At 40.5% G+C, this 16328-nt stretch overlaps 1 protein-coding gene across 6 annotated transcripts in view; it reads left to right on the plus strand.

Annotated features, from left to right (window-relative positions):
• LOC131276009 (ferritin light chain-like) overlaps positions 1-16328 on the plus strand; it is a 178559-nt gene that overhangs the window by 23454 nt on the left and 138777 nt on the right. Inside the window, exon 2 of one of the 6 annotated variants that reach the window (XM_071211852.1) lies at positions 3573-6417. The exons of the other annotated variants lie outside the window; for them this stretch is intronic. Within the exon in view, the coding sequence (XP_071067953.1) occupies positions 5339-5803 (465 nt within the window). The 5' untranslated portion in view covers positions 3573-5338 and the 3' untranslated portion in view covers positions 5804-6417. Of the gene's footprint in view, positions 1-3572; positions 6418-16328 lie in introns of those variants that run through there. 6 annotated transcript variants of the gene reach the window in all.

The raw sequence follows: 16328 nt of genomic DNA on the forward strand, positions 1-16328 counted from the left end.
CTCCTTATATTTCACAATGAATTTGTGATGGCTTTTAAGCAAAAAAAAAAAGTACAGAAGCCTGAGGAATACCAATATTTATAGGAGTGAGCAGAATAAGAGATGACTGCAAAGGAGACTGAGGAGAAAAATCTGGAAAGGCTGACATAAAATCAAGTTTGGTCCCTGAAGCCAAGGACCAGAGAGTATGTCAGCTGGGAGGAGCACACGGCCATGGCAAATGGAACCAAGTAACCTGTGAGAGACACACTGAAAAGTGTGCACTGGATTTAGTTAAAAAAATACATTGTAGATAACTTTGATGAAAGGAATGTTGGGGGTGGTGGAAATGAACAGGATGCAACAAAGTTTCGCTGTGAAGAGAATAAGAGAAATAAGGATGTAGTTGAAGGAGAGGTGGAGTTGTAGCAGGTACTGAAAGAGAAGGAGACAAGGGAGGTACTGAAGAAGAAGGATAATATCGGGGTCTCTGAGGTGCAGGAAGTTATGAGATCTTGAGTACAAAAGGAGGGGTCGGCCTGGACAGGGAAATATTTTCCTCTGAGAAAAGGACCTGAGACTGGATGTGGTGGTTGGACATTGTGGGATTGCCTTCTTATGGTTTATATTTTGTCTCTGAGATAGGGGGCCACATTTAGCAGCCTGGATGTAGGAGCTGGGATCAATGGCATTGACCTGGGACAGGAGCAAATGAGAGACAACAAGACAAGGGATTGAGGAGACGGTCTTAGTTTGCCAGAGCTGCTGAAACAAAGTGCCACAGGCTAATTGGCTTAAACAACAGCACTTCATTATCTCAGAGGTTTTTTTGGAGCTTAGAAGTCTAAAAGCAAGGTGTCAGCACGGTCATGCTGGCTCTGAAGTCTGCAGGATTCTGGTGGTGGCTTGCCAGCTGCCCAAACTCAGTCTCTGCTTCCGTCACATGGCTGTCTCTTTCCCCATCTGTCTTCTGCTGACAGTGTCTCAATTTCCTGTTTATAAGAATGCCAGTCATATTGGATTAAGGCCCATCCCGACTCAGTTTGGCCTTACCTTGACTAATAACATCTTCAAAGAACCTATTTACGATGAGTTCATATCCACAGGACTGGGCCTTGGGACTTGAAGGTGTCTTTGTGGGGCTATGATTTGATCCATAACAAGTACTTTGTCTAGAGTGTGGTTAAAATGAAGATGTCGTGGAGTCCAGGTGGTCTTGAGAAGGAACAGAAATGGGAAGGTGACTGACGGAAAGAAAACAGAAAGAATATGGACTGAAGGTCCACATGAGTTTGAAGGACAGATGTAGTGTGAGAAACTGGATGAGAAAATTGGATGGATAAGTGGTGAAAGGTAGGGTGCTTGGTTTCAAGAGAGCAGAGAGAAGGAGTTCCACATACCAAGGAAGAGCCAGCAGCCAGGAGAATTACTAGCAGAAATGAAGTGCACAGGACAGTGTAGGTGAGACAGTCAAGTTCCAGGTCCAGGCATCTTCCTGACTGTTTTACATTCATTCAGCATCACTTATTGAGGCTACATTATATGCCAAGTCTTGTGCTATAGAAAGGTAGAGACAGTCACTGGTCTCCATGCATTTAGAGGGGTGAGAAGAGGTGAGAGCTCATAAGAGGGGAGGTGATGTGATCAGAGAAGGGTTCTCAGGAGAGGTGACTCACACCTGAAACAAGGTGTGAGCTGACTGATCCTATGGAAGCCCACAGAACTCTGGAGTCAGCTGAGTCTCGGAGGGTGGGTAGACAACGACTTTCTGGGTAAGAATTTTGGAAAAGACACCTGAATTGTTGAGGGTTTTTCTCATAGCTTTTCAAAGAAGCCTGAGTGAGATTTCCTAATAAAGACCTGAAGGGGTCCCAACTCGCCAGAGTGGCAGTAAACATGTAAGCCCTGTCTAAACCCATGTACTTGACCTTCCACAGCTGCAAGTTATGGGAATGAATATTTCCTGATCCATTGAAATTAGTTCCAGATATAAAAAATGAGTAATATCTCTGTAGCATAAAAACATTCCCTCTCAAAAAAAATTAGGATAGCTATTGTTTTATCATTTTTCCTTATAAAACTCAATTTCTTATAATTAGTAAAAGGGAGGATCAAAAATGTTAAGATGAATAGAAATCATTTAGTTAAGTCAAATCTGATCTTCTTCAGTCAACAATAAGTACAAGCTTTAAGATGTAGAACCTAGTGCCTTTATGTTCTAAACAAAGAGTTCAAAACAGTCATAATACAGAATCAATAACATAAAAGTGGTACAATTCAATACTTACCTACAAGAAGTAGGTGTTAGTATTAAATGTACAAAGTACTTGAACATGAATCAATTATTTGTCTAACAAAATAGCTAGCAAGACTTGAGACTGTTATCCAGCTATTCAAGGAACTCATTCCATGGATAAATAAAATCTTTGCAAATCTGGTGTATCTTTTATTAATACTAACATCCTTGAAGTAAAAAGATTTATTTTCATTTAGTTTCCAATTTTTATATTTAAATGAGATGCCAGTAAATGAAATCTGTGGACCAATAAAGTATTTGCATATGGACATGCATAAACTAGATGCATAAAATGAAAATGTTATTTAAAGGATGAGTCTCATTCTACAGATAAAATATATCTGTAATGAAAATGACTCCAAGTGTGAAATATAGTATTTTTCATTAGGCAGAGCAAAAAATTTACAACAAAGGTATATTTTAAATGTGTTCATATTCTTATGTGAGAAAATTTAAGTTCTAAGAATGCCTAGCTGAATTTTATACATGTGGACACAAGCAAATTTTTAATGGAAATTAAATTTCATGAGACTCAATCTAGGAAATGTATAAAAAGGAAAAATTATGCCAAGTTAAGTGAGAAAATTATAAAATCCTAAGTCAAAACTGATGAATAAAAGAACACACATCTGGCCAATAAGATCTCTAAGGTCCTTAAATTCTTTGTGCCTTAGTTTCTTTATCCAGGTTACCAAAGATGAATAAAGTCCTAAGTTGATTTGAACTTTTTAAAAAGTATATTGAATTGATTTATTGGTTATTCATTCTTTCAACAAATATTTTTCAAACACTTTAGTACATAAACTGGCAGTGTTAGTTTCAAAGATGCTTAGGGGAAGCGGACTTGGCCCAATGGATAAGGTGACCGCTTACGACATGGGAGGTCCGCGTTTCAAACCCCGGGCCTCCTTGACCCATGTGGAGCTGGCCCATGCGCAGTGCTGATGCACGTAAGGAGTGCCCTGCCACGCAGGGGTGTCCCCGCATAGGGGAGCCCCACGTGCAAGGAGTGCACCCCGGAAGGAGAGCCACCCAGCGCAAAAGAAAGTGCAGCCTGCGCAAGAATGGCACCACACACATGGAGAGCTGACACAACAAGATGACGCAACAAAAAGAAACACAGATTCCAGGTGCTGCTGATAAGGATAGAAGTGGTCACAGAAGAACACACAGCGAATGGACACAGAGAGCAGACAACTGGGGTGGGGGGTGGGGGATCTAAAAAAAAAAAAGATGCTTAGAGTATTTGATTTACTCCTTGATCAAATCCACTTATTCATTCATTTCTTTTCCTCAGACGAGAAGATTCCCAAAAGGTTTAGGCAATCAATCAGGATTTCCTTCAAAGCCTTGTTACTTCATGGCTACAGATAACCAGGGAACCAAAGTCCTAATACTCCAAGCAAAACTGTGTTTAAGTTTCTCCTATCACCTTCCAGGAACTTAAAGCAATTGGATTGTCATTCCCATTTTTATATGAAAACACAGAATAAGAAAGGCTCTTTCTCTCCAAAGGTCTCACAGCAAATATCTGGAAGTGTCAGCATTAGAATTTCAATTTAGAGCCCAATGTATCATGAAAGAGAACTTCCGGGGCCCTTCTGGCTGGCTCCTGGATTCCTTCTGTATGAATTTTGATTCAGCTACCAAGGCAGCAGGCCTAACTCAAAGGCAGAAACGAAGGGTAGTGAGGTGGGACAGCAGCAGTTAGGTGCATCCTTGGAGGAAAAGCCAAAGGCTCAAACAGGATTTCCAGGAAGCACTGGAACTGCTGTAGTGCAGATACATGGCAGACAGCAATGGCGACCTTGAAGCAACAGCACTAAAAACCTTTCAAGGCGATGCAGCACACGGTTGAAAGTCTAGTTCATTTCTGCACCTGAATGCCCTGGAACTAACAGGCTATTTATTCTCTAAAACCAGAAGACCAGAGTTTATGTATCTCTTAAATGAACAGATCTACTGTCTCTCGGTTGTCTCCAGCACCTCTAGTCACCCTGTCTTAGCAATAGTGGGGTTTGCTCAGTACCTGCGGCAGATTCTCAACCATTCTGAGAAGTGGAGTCGAAGGAGTATATTGCAAACCCTTTGGAAACTCATTTATTTGGGGACTTGGGACCAGACCTTTCAGAAATGAGACGAAGAACACTGACATCCATCTTCGTTAAGCCAACACCAGCTGCTAAGGTCTCCGGTTTCTACTGAGATTTCATCTTTTTCAGTTTTAGGATCATGTTTACACGGGCACAGTATTGATTCTTTGATTCCAGTCCTATTTCAATTCCTCCTGCATCTGTCTAGGCAGGTGCCGAGCCACACCATGTAGTGTTGTATTAGATTTGATAGGTTGCTAGTAGTAACAGGGCCAACATCGTCACTGGTTGTGTGACCGGAGGTCTTGGGTCCCCTTCCTAATTATGAGCACTTTGTGGGTAAGGACCATGATTCATTTTCCTTTTGTGTTTCCCAGAGAACTGAATGACAGATATGAAGGTGTGCTCAATCAGTATTTGCCCATTCACTTCCTTCCATTTCGTCTATTCATTCACTCACTCATTCTTTCATTCAACAGACATTTACTGAGGCCTGGCTCTGTGCTAGGGTCTACGATAGAAAATGAGATTTGTTTTTCTGAAAAGGACTTTCTTCAAGGTGGAGGGAAGTCAGTTTAGAGACAAGCCAGTCACCAATTCCCAGACAAGCCAGTCACCAATTCAATTCCCCACCTGTATGAAACCAAAGCGTTTGGTGACTGCATTTAGGAAGGGAGGACAAAGCGACGTGATCAGATTACGGGTTCGTGTTAACTAGTCAGAACTACTAGATCAATGCCTCCACTAAAACCATTTTGGAGTGCACAGGGTGCCCGGCGGCTCTGTCTCTTGCTTCAACAGTGTTTGAAGGGAACAAACGTGGGGACTTTTCCCCACACCTCCTCAGCTGTTGACCACCTTGCAACTGCTTCTCCAGTTGCCACCTCTGGGACCAGCTTCTCGGCCCTCCGGCACTTCCAGGACCAGCTCACACGGTCTTTTGTGGTCAGTTCCTCCTGGTCCACCAACCATGGCCTCCCAGATCTGTCAGAATGATTCCGCCCAAGCAGAGACCTCTGTCAACTGCCTGATCAACCTGCAGCTGCAGGCCTCCTACGCCTACCTCGCTTTGGGCTACTATTTTGACCATAACAAGGCGGCCCTGAAGGGTGTAGACCTCTTCTTCTGCGAGTTGGTGAAGGAGAAGCTCGAGGGCCCCGAGCAGCTCTTGAAGATGCAAAACCCGTGCGCAGCAGCCGTGCCCTCTTCCAGGACCTGCAGAAGCCTTCCCGAGGTGAGTGGGGTGGTAGCCATGGAAGCTGCCCTGGTTCTGGAGAAGACCCTGAACCAGGCCCTTTGGGACCTGCATGCCCTGGGATCTGCCAACCCAGACCCCCATCTCCGTGACTTCCTGGAGAACCGTTTCCTAGAGGAGGAGGTGCAACTGATGGAGGTGTATGGAAAAAGTGTGCCAAATGTCTGCTATGGGCCATGATTGGTGGTAAGAGTCTGATGATATTATCTCATAATCTGTAACAAATGTTCCACCAGGGTGTGGAGTTGTGTGGGAAATCTACACAGCTGTATGCTTGCTTTGCAAGTTCACAATATCCGTAACAAACTTAGAGGTCAATCTTGGTTAATCCATGCACTCGAAACATATTTGCTAAGCACCTCTGTGTTCCAGGCACTGCTGAGTAGAAAGCCTAGAACCAGTAGTGAATCCTCAAAATTCCTGCCATCGCAGACACTCCTCTCCAGTGGGGGAAACAGACAACAAAAAAATGAAGAGGCTTAGGGCCCACAGGCACTAAGTGCTCTCTACCTACTGGCTGATCATAATTAAACTTCAGAAAATGCTAAGCCCTACCTTCCCTCTTGCCCCACCTTCAATATATCAAACAACTATGAAAATTAAATATTACAGAGATTTGTGCCACCAGGGGGGGAGCCATGGTGATGCAACATGCAAGTCAGTATGACCATGATTTTCAGGTTATGAAATGTCTTTAACTTGCATCTTGAGTTTAATATTTAGAACTTATTCATATAGAGAAAAATATTTACCAGAAATACAATGTGCATGTGCTCTTAAATTACTTTCTTCTATTGTCTGTTTCTGGGCATGATATGAATGAAATGTTGCTCGATTAAGACTGAGTTATGGGGAAGTGGATGTGGCTCAAGCAATTGGGCTCCCACCTACCATAGAGGAGGTCCAGGGTTCGATTCCCAGGGCCTCCAGATGAAGGCAAGCTGGTCTGTGTGGTGAGCTGGCCCGAGCAGAGTGCTGGCCTGCACAGGAGGGCTGGCCCATGTAGCAAGCTGGCCCCAGCAGAGAGCTGGCACAGCAAGATGACACAACAAAAAGAGACACAGAGGAAAGACTATAAGAGACGCAGCAGACCAGGGAGCTGAGGTGGCACAAGAGATTGAGCACCTCTCTCCCACTCCAGAAGGTCCCAGGATCAGTTCCCAATGCCACTTAAAGAGAAGACAAGCAGACACAGCAGAAGAACACACAGGAAATGGACACAGAGAGCAGACAACAGGGGCAGAGTGAGGAGCTTAGAGGCTTTCTCCCCACCCTGTCATGTAACTAGAGACTGCGTTGTGCATCTTCCTTAGCCATTCCCATATGTTTACATCTTTAAGAAAACAACCACCTAAATCATGGAAGATCTTAGCTTGCTAATTAAAGAGGATAATTTTCTTAGTTTCTCTGTCTTGCATGAGACCACAGCAGATGCATTAAAGATAAAAATGAAATATTGACAGGGGTTGGAAATTTATAATAGGATGTTCTAGCTTAAAATTAAATGAAATCTTCTGCTTTAGGCAAGCTATTGCCACACAGATAACAATGGGTGCCTTGTTTCATTACAACTAATTCTCACTTGAGTAAACCTCAAAGCAATACAAAGCACGTGGTCTTTCCTATTTAGACCACAGCACCTACTCAGCATTTCCAAGTCACATACTTTAAGTTGTTTCCTAGTAGCAATGATTGACCAGTGCATATTTCTCCCAGTGCCACTGGGAGTAGTTCCTCATATTAGCCTAACACTTATAACAATATAACTTATAACACTTATAACAATAACCACAGCAGGGAAGCCAATGTGGCTCAACTGATAGAGTGACTGCCTACCATATAGGAGGTCCAGGGTTCAAACCCCGGGCCTCCTTGACATGTGTGGAGCTGGCCCACATGCAGTGCTGCCATGCACAAGGAGTGCCGTGCCACGCAGGGGTGTCCCCCGCGTAGCGGAGCCCCACGCACAAGGAGTGCGCCCCACAAGAAGAGCCGCCCCATGTAAAAAAAAAGTGCAGCCCACCCAGGAGTGTCACCACACAAACAGAGAGCTGACACAGCAAGATGATGAAATAAAAAGAGACACAGATTCCCAATGCTGCCAAAAATGGACACAGAAGAACACATAGCGAATGGACACAGAGCAGACAATGGGGGAGGGGAGAGAACTTTAAAAAATAAATAAATCTTAAAACAAACAAACAAAAGCAAACCACAGTAATCAGAGGTACCATCCACTGAACATGACTTGTTTTCTGGAATGCATCATCTCACTTAATCCTTGTAGTGATAATAGCCACCCCAGCGACATTGGGACAGTTGCTCTTATCATTACCCTCATTTTTATGGCTGAGGAAATAACAGCTTAGCAGGACTACTTTTAGTTACCTGTCCATCCCCAGCAGTTGGCACATATTTAGGGATCAATAAAGACAATTGATCTCCCTTAACCAGATGTTTCTAGGATACCTAAGTAGAGCCAAGACCAGCAAAATAAGACATGAAGGAAAACGGGACCACATGGAACGAGCTTGGGAAACTGACTTCAGTATTCAAGGTTAACATGGACTTTGTCTTTCCTCGTATTTGATTTCCTTTTTTGCATAACACGTAACCATATTAGGAATGAGCAGGGAACCCAATACTCTCCCTATAAGCAGTTAGCTCTATAAGGTGAATGAGAGATAAGATTTTCAATGACCACGGAATTTCAGACTCTGCTAAAATCATTACTGTTTATCCACTCCAAAATAGTTTTGTTTTTGTTTTTGTTTTTTGCTGCAAAAAGCTTTATTGTTTACACTTGGTTCAGGGCTTGTTAGAGGCCTACAAGATGGCAGTTAGAAAGATGCCTGCTGGCTGGAGGGCTCAGGCAGAGGCCTGGATGCTGGGGGAATAGAGCCCCCCAAAAGCCTCTGGGCTCCGGAAGCTCCTTCTGGCACTTGAGGGTGAGCCTTTCAAAGAGATACTCACCCTGCCCATCCTGCGGGCCAGCCGGACTGTGGAGTTCGGTCAGGTCATCACCTATCTTTTTTTGTTTTGTTTTTTAAAATTTTTATTGAAGGATATCATTCATACATGAACACACATAAATAATAAGTGTATAGTAAAGATTGTGAACTTACAAAATAACATACATAACATCATGCAGGGGTCTCATACATCACCCCTCCACCAACTCTTTGCATCGGTGTGAAACATTTGTTACAAACTACGCAAGAGCATCATCAAAATATTATTACCCACTATATTCCTTATCTTACATTTGGTATATTTTTCCCCCAACCCATACTATTTTTTAGAGTCTCTAAAATTGTCCTAAGGACATACAGCAATGGAGGCATAGTCATTCAATAAAATCTGCTAAATCTTAGTAAAAACAGCAAGTCTGAGGCATTTGAGCCACCACTGGCCCTTCCTCCCCATCAAGGTCTGTCTTACAGAAATGACTCCTGGATCTCTGTTGTGTACAGATGACATCAATAAGACAGAGCTCCCGCTGCCCCCAGCTCCAGTCTAAGGCTGTAGCTTCACCCTCAGAGCACATGGCCACCTGCCTGTCTCATCTCCCCCAGCACCTGCTGCAGCTCCAGTCCTGGCCAGCGTGTCAGAGAGAGCTGGTCTCCCTTCCCCAGCCAGTCCTCACTCAGGGTGGTTGCTCTCCTCTAGGCATGGCGCGCCAAGAATGCTGGGGCCCAAATAGCCCCACCGTCCCTGCTGTCAGCTGCCGTGCAGGGGTATAGAGGTTTTGCCCAGGAGAGAGGCTAGCTGCATGGTAGAGAGCACCATGGCACCGCCTGAGCTGTCTGACTGAATTTGGAAGAGTATGGAGAATTCCACGCCTGAGAAATAACGTGGCCGTCGTGGTGGAAAGTAATAGGAAGGCGCTCGTGGCTCCACGATGCTAGTAGCAACCAGCAAAACAGCAGAGCAATCAGAGAATCAGGGAAAGGAAAGCCAAGGAGAATCCTTCTGGGATCACAATCATCCCTGGAGGGGCGAGAAAGTTGTGCTGAGGTACCAGGTCGTACCCACTGGGGAAGAATTAGAACAGGACATGGGGGAAGACTTGAAAACAGTCCCCAGAAGGCACCCAGATCCTTCACCAAAGGGCTCAGGCCTCACTGGCGCAAGGGGCTTAAGCTCAACTGCTGAACAAACACTGGCTGAATAAGAAGCTACTTTGATCTCAGAGTAACTCCTAGGAAGCCAGGCTCAAAAATAAAAGCACACACATTCCTCTCACTTTGGAAGATTTGTGTGTTTCTCAAGGCTGTGCTCTCCCAGGAGTGATTTGAGAGAGAAAATCCAAACTACTACTAGTGTCTGGCTAAATGTGGGGGAGGGAAAGGTAAACTTCCTGAACTATGATAGCAGTCTCTAAATCACACAAATATCCGATGGTAAAGGGTAAAAATCAAACTAGCAAAGAGTGTGTAGACTGTGATTATACTAAAATCCATTGATTGTCCAATTTGGATAGACTGTATCATATGTGAATATACCTCAATAAAACTGCTTTGGGAAAAAAAGGGGTGTAGGCATATCCTTAGACTAATAAGTGACTTAGGCCCTCTTAGGGGTAACCCCTAGGCAGCCAGGCTAAAAGATAAATACAAGAAAAAAATCTGAGGAGGGACATCAGAGGCTGTACCTGGCAGAGGATACATAATTTAATAGTTCAGTCAAAACATTAACAACTGAATAAATGACCATGCAAACAACAGCAACATCAACCATTAGGGTGAGGTTGGGAGGGCATCAACAATCCAGAGTTGTTTCAATATCATTTAAATGCCCAGTTTTCAACAAAAAATTGCAAGCATATTTGCTTGTTGTGTGGCCACCCCACTGAAGTGTAAGATCTATCAGGCATGGATTTCTTCTTAACCTAGGTAGGACATTGCCTGGTTAATAATATGCACTCAATAAATATTTGTTAAATAAATGTTAAAGGAATGAATTTATATACTGGTAAGCATAGGCCATAAAAAATAAAGCATAAAGAGTAAGTAAATGTAGTTGTCCATTTAGTATACTGCTAAGTCACCAGGTACATTACTCAGTCACTAGGCTGAAATAAACAAACAAACAAACAAATAAATAACAAGGCATGCAATGAAACAGAATGTATCAACACACATGGGGGAAAATGTAGGCAATGGAAACTGCTTTGAAAGGGGCCCAGGTATTGGACTTAACAGGTAAAGATTCAAAGCAGCCAAGTATAAAAAATAAAGGAAGACATAATAGCAATGTTTCATCAAATACAAAATATAAATAAGGATATAGAAATTATTTTTAAAAAACAAAATGGAAATTCTGGAGTTGGAAAAGTATAATAATCAAAATAGAAAATTCACTTGACTGGCTCAGTAATGATTTGAACTGGTAGAAGAAATAACCAGTAAGTTTGGAGATAGTTCAGTAGAGATTATGCAAGTTGAAAGAGAAAATAAAGAATGAAAAATAATGAACAGAGCCTTGAAGAAATGTGGGACACTATTAAGCACACCAAAAAATGATCAATGAATAACCTGAAGGAGAGGAGAGATGGAAAGGAGCAGAAAAAATTGACAAATAATGACTGGAAACTTCCCAAATTCAATTAAAAATCTACACATTCTATAATTTAAATGAACACCAAGTAAGATAAAAGCAAAGGGATCTACAACCTGACATATCATAGGTAAATGTTGAAAGTTAAAAAAAAAAAAAAAAAGGAGAGAAAGTCCTACAAGCAGGAAGAGAAAAATGATTCATCGCATAGAATGGCACCCCCGAAAGTTTAAGAACTGACTAGTCACCAAAAACAAAGGAGGACAAAGGGCAGTAAAAGATTTTCAACCAAGATGATCACTTTCAGCAACACTATCTTTCAAAAATGGAGAAAACAAAAACAAACAGAAACCAAAAAGAAGGTTATATTCCCAGATAAACAAAAATTTGGTGAATTTGTTGCTATCAGACTTGTCTTACAAGAAATACAAAAGGAATTCCTTCAGGGTGAAAGCAGATGATATCAGACAGTAATTTGAATTCACATGATAAAACCAAGGGGCCAGCAAAGCTAATTATGTAGGTAATTATAAAAGATAATGTAACAGCATCTTTCTTCCTCCTTCTCTTAACTGATTTTAAGTAATTCCATAAAATAATACTTAAATAAGTGTATTGATGTGATTATACCATAGAAATGTAATATACTTGATAATAGCAGAACAGAAGTCATAGGTGGGGAAAACGCTGTACTGAAGTAAAGAAATAATACCAGATGGTAATTCAATCCACAGGAGGAAATAAAGAGAATAAGAATTGGTAGTTTAAAGTTAATCTAATAATCTTTACAAATAAAAATTTGCTCGCCTTTCTTCTCTTATCTTCCTTAACTGATATATGATTATATAAAGTATAATTTTAACAAAATATTGGTGAGTTTATAACATATATTGAGGTAATATGTATAAAATAATAGCACAAATGGGCCTGTGGAATAAAGCTATTTAGGAGTAAAGTTTCTACATTTCACTGGGAAGCTATAGTTTAAATCTGAAGTAGGTTTTTTTTTTTAAAGATTTATTTATTTATTTATTTCTCTCCCCTTCCTGCCCCCCACCCCGGTTGTCTGTTCTCTGTGTCTATTCACTGCGTCATCTTCTTTGTTCGCTTCTGTTGTTGTCAGTGGCACAGGAATCTGTGTTTCTTTTTGTTGCATCATCTTGTTGTGTCAGCTCTCCCTGTGTGTGGCACCATTCCTGGGCAGGCTGCACTTTCTTTCGCGCTGGGCGGCTCTCGTTACGGGGTGCACTCCTTGCACAGGGGGCTCCCCTACATGGGGGACACACCTGCATGGTATGGCACTCCTTGCACGCATCAGCACTGTGCGTCGGCCAGCTCCACACGGGTCAAGGAGGCCCGGGGTTTGAGCCGTGGGCCTCCCATGTGATAGACGGGTGCCCTAACCACTGGGCTAAGTCCGCCACCTGAAGTAGGTTTTGATGTTAAGAAATATAAGTGCCAGAGCAGCCACTAAGAAAATAATTCAAAATATATAGTTAAAAAATCATTAAAGAAATTAAAATTTTACACCAGAAAATATCCACTTAATACAAAAGAAGGTATAAAAGGAGGAACAAAGGAAGAAAAAAGACATGAGACTATGGAAAACAAAAAGCATAATGATAGGTATGAATCCAACCATACTAATAAAATTAATTATGAAGCAATTGAACAATCAAAAGGCAGAGGTTATCAGAATGGATTAAAAAACAAGAAACCAACTATATGTGGTCCTACAGGAAGCACAGTTTAAATTCAAAAATACAAATGGATTGAAAGCAAAGAATAGAAAAAGATACACCATGCAAACAACAGCCATAAGAGAGCTGGAGAGACTATACCAATATCAGAAAAAATAGACCTTAACAAAAAATGTCATAGAGTTAAAGAGGGACATTTCACAATGGTAAAAGGGTCAGTCTATCAGGAGGATATAATAATTATAACGAATATGCACCTGTAGCAGTTTGGTATTATTTATGAAGTCCAAAAATAGATATTGGATTATGTTTGTAAACTGGCCTGTCTGTACATTTGATTGCATTGGATTCAGAGGTTTCACTTTTACTTGATTAAATAATGATTAAGGCTTTAACTGGGCCAAGTCAGTAGGATGCTGAGTCCCCACCCCTTGGTGGGCAGACACTCACAGAGAAAACTACAAGGCCGAGCAGAGGAGTTAGTTGGAGTTTTGATGCTGGAGTTTTTGAGCTGGAGCCTGGGAAGTAAGTTTGCAGAGGAATAGAGCAGCTGAGCCCAGAGAGAATTGAGCCCTTGGGAGAGAGGCAAAGCCAGTTGCCTGATAGTCTACAGCTGGCCTTGTGGAAAGAGGTAAAGCCTAGAGAGCCTCATAGTCTACAGCTGACCTTGCAGCGAAAACAAACGTGTGAGACCAAAGAGAAATGAGCCCTGGGAAGAGAGGAACCCAGGAAGACTGAACCCTGGCTGACAGCAGCAGCCATCATGCTCCAACACGTGGCAACAAACTTTGGTGAGGAAAGTAACTTCCACTTTATGGCATGGTAACTGTAAACTTCTACCCAAATAAATACCCTTTATAAAAACCAACCATAATAAAAAAAAATGTTAAAAATAAAAAATAAATTTTTTAATCCTAAAAAAAAAAAGAACAGCCAATTTCTGGTATTTTGCATCAGCACCCCTTTGGCTGATTAATACAGTACATAATAGCGGAGTCCCAAAATTCGTGAAGAAAAAACTGCCAAAATTGAATGGAGAAATAGACAATTCAACAATAATAGTAAACTTAAATATGAAGATTCCAGTAATTCTTAGACTAAATAGGCAGAAGATCCACAAGGAATTAGAAAACGTCAACAACGCTTTAAACCAACTAGACCTAACAGGCATCTTTAGAACACTCCACCAAACAATAACAAACACATATTCTTCCTAAGTAAACATGGAACACTGTTCAGGATAGACCATTCGTTAGGGCACAAAACAAATATCAATAAATTTAAAGGGATTGAAATCATGCAGAGTATGTTCTCCAAACACAATGGAATTAATTTAGAAAACAACAACAGGAAGAAATTTGGAAAAAATAAACAAATATGTGGAAATTAAACAACACACTCCCAAATAACCAATGGATCAAAGAAGAAATCACAAGGGAAATAAAAAAATACCTTGAGATGAATAAAAATGAACACACAACATACTTAAATCTCTGGGACATGGCTAAAGCAGTACTTGAGGAAAATCTGTGGCTATTAAGTGCCTATGTTAAAAAAGTAAAGATCTCAAATCAATAACCTAATTTTCTACCTTATGTAACTAGAAGACCAAACTAAATCCAAAGCAAGCAGAAGGAAGAAAATAATAAAGATTAGAGTGGAAATAAATGGGAAAAAAAAGAAAAACAACAGAAAATTAAAAAGGCAAAAGTTTGTCCTTTGAAATGATTAAACAGCATTGGAAATCCTTTATCTAGACTGAATAAGAGGGAAAGAGAAGACTCAAATTACCAATATCAAGACATCACTACTGACCTTACAGAAATGAAGTAGATTACAAAGGAATACAATGAATAAATGTATTCTAACAAATTAGGTGCCTTTGATGAAATGAAAAATTCCTAGAAAAACACAAATTCTAACAACCAGATTCTAACAACATCTAAAAGGATTACACATCATGACTACATGAGATTTTTTTCCTGGGAATGCATGGTTGGTTTAACAGCAAATATAATATATTACACCATTTTAATGTAACACACCATATTGATAGACTAAAGGGAAGAGCACATAATCATCTCAATAGATGAAGAAAAAACGCTTTTGACAATAGCTAACATTATGTCATTATGAAAATTCTCAAGAAACTAGGACTAGAAGGAGTATCTTCAACCTGATGCTTATATTTATGTGCATTTGATTTTTAAAAAGGGTACCAAGATAATATAAAAGTAAAAGAACAGTCTTTTAAAAAATGATTCTGGAACAAATGAATATCCACATACAAAAAATGAAGTTTGACCCCTTTCCTTCACTATAAACAAAAATTAACTAAAAATTAATCATAGGCCTAAATGTAAGAGATAAAGCTATTAAAACTCTTAGAATCAAACATAGGAGTAAATCTTCATGACCTTGAATTAGGCAATGGTTTCTTAGATATAACATCAAAAGCACAAGCAACAGAAAAGAAAAATAGATACATCGAATTTATTAATATTAAAAATGTTTGTGGTGCAAATGGTATACCATGAAAAAAGTAAAAAGATAACTCACAGAATGGGAGAAAATACTTGCATATCATAAAACTGATGAGGGACTGGTATCCAGAATATATAAAGAACTCTTACAATTCAATTAGAAAATGGTAAACCAACTAGAAATAAGCAAAGATTTGAATAGACATTCTCCAAAGCAGATATATAAATATCGAATAAGCACATGAAAAGATGCTCAATATTATTAGCCATCAAAGAAATGCACATTAAAACCAACAATGGGGGAAGCGGATGTGGCTCAACTGATAAAACCACAATGGGATTACACTGCATACCAATTAGGATTGCTACAAACAAGAAAAACAGATAACAACAAGTGCTGACAAGGACATGGAGTAACTGGAACCATCATACACTACCAATGGGAATGTAAAATGATTTAGCTGCTTTGGAAAATAGCCCAGCATTTCCTCAATGGGTTAAACATAGAATTACTGTATATAATACAGCTATTCCACTCCTATGTATACACCCAAGAAATTGACACACTCAAAATGTGTACACAAATATTCATAGCAACATTATAGCCCAAAAGTTAAACAACCCAAATGTCCCTCACCTGATGAATGGATAATTAAAATGTACAAAAATACAATGAAATATCTGGCAATAGAAAGAAGTGAATTACCAATGCATGCTAAAACACAAGTGAACCTTGAAAACCTTATGCTAAGTGAGAGAAGCCAGTCACAAAGAGCCTTATATTATATTCTTCTGTGTATGTGAATTATGCAAAATAGGGAAATCTGTAGAGCCAGGAAGTAGATTATCGGCCGCCTAGGGCTGGGGAGATGGGGAGTTGGAGAGAGGGCAAGAGCCCAAGGTGTGTGAGGTTTCTTTTGGGGGTACTGAAAATGTACCCCCAAAATTGATTGCAGTGTTGGT

The sequence above is a fragment of the Dasypus novemcinctus genome, chromosome 25, assembly GCF_030445035.2.
Source record: "Dasypus novemcinctus isolate mDasNov1 chromosome 25, mDasNov1.1.hap2, whole genome shotgun sequence".
Classification (NCBI taxonomy): Eukaryota; Metazoa; Chordata; class Mammalia; order Cingulata; family Dasypodidae; genus Dasypus; species Dasypus novemcinctus.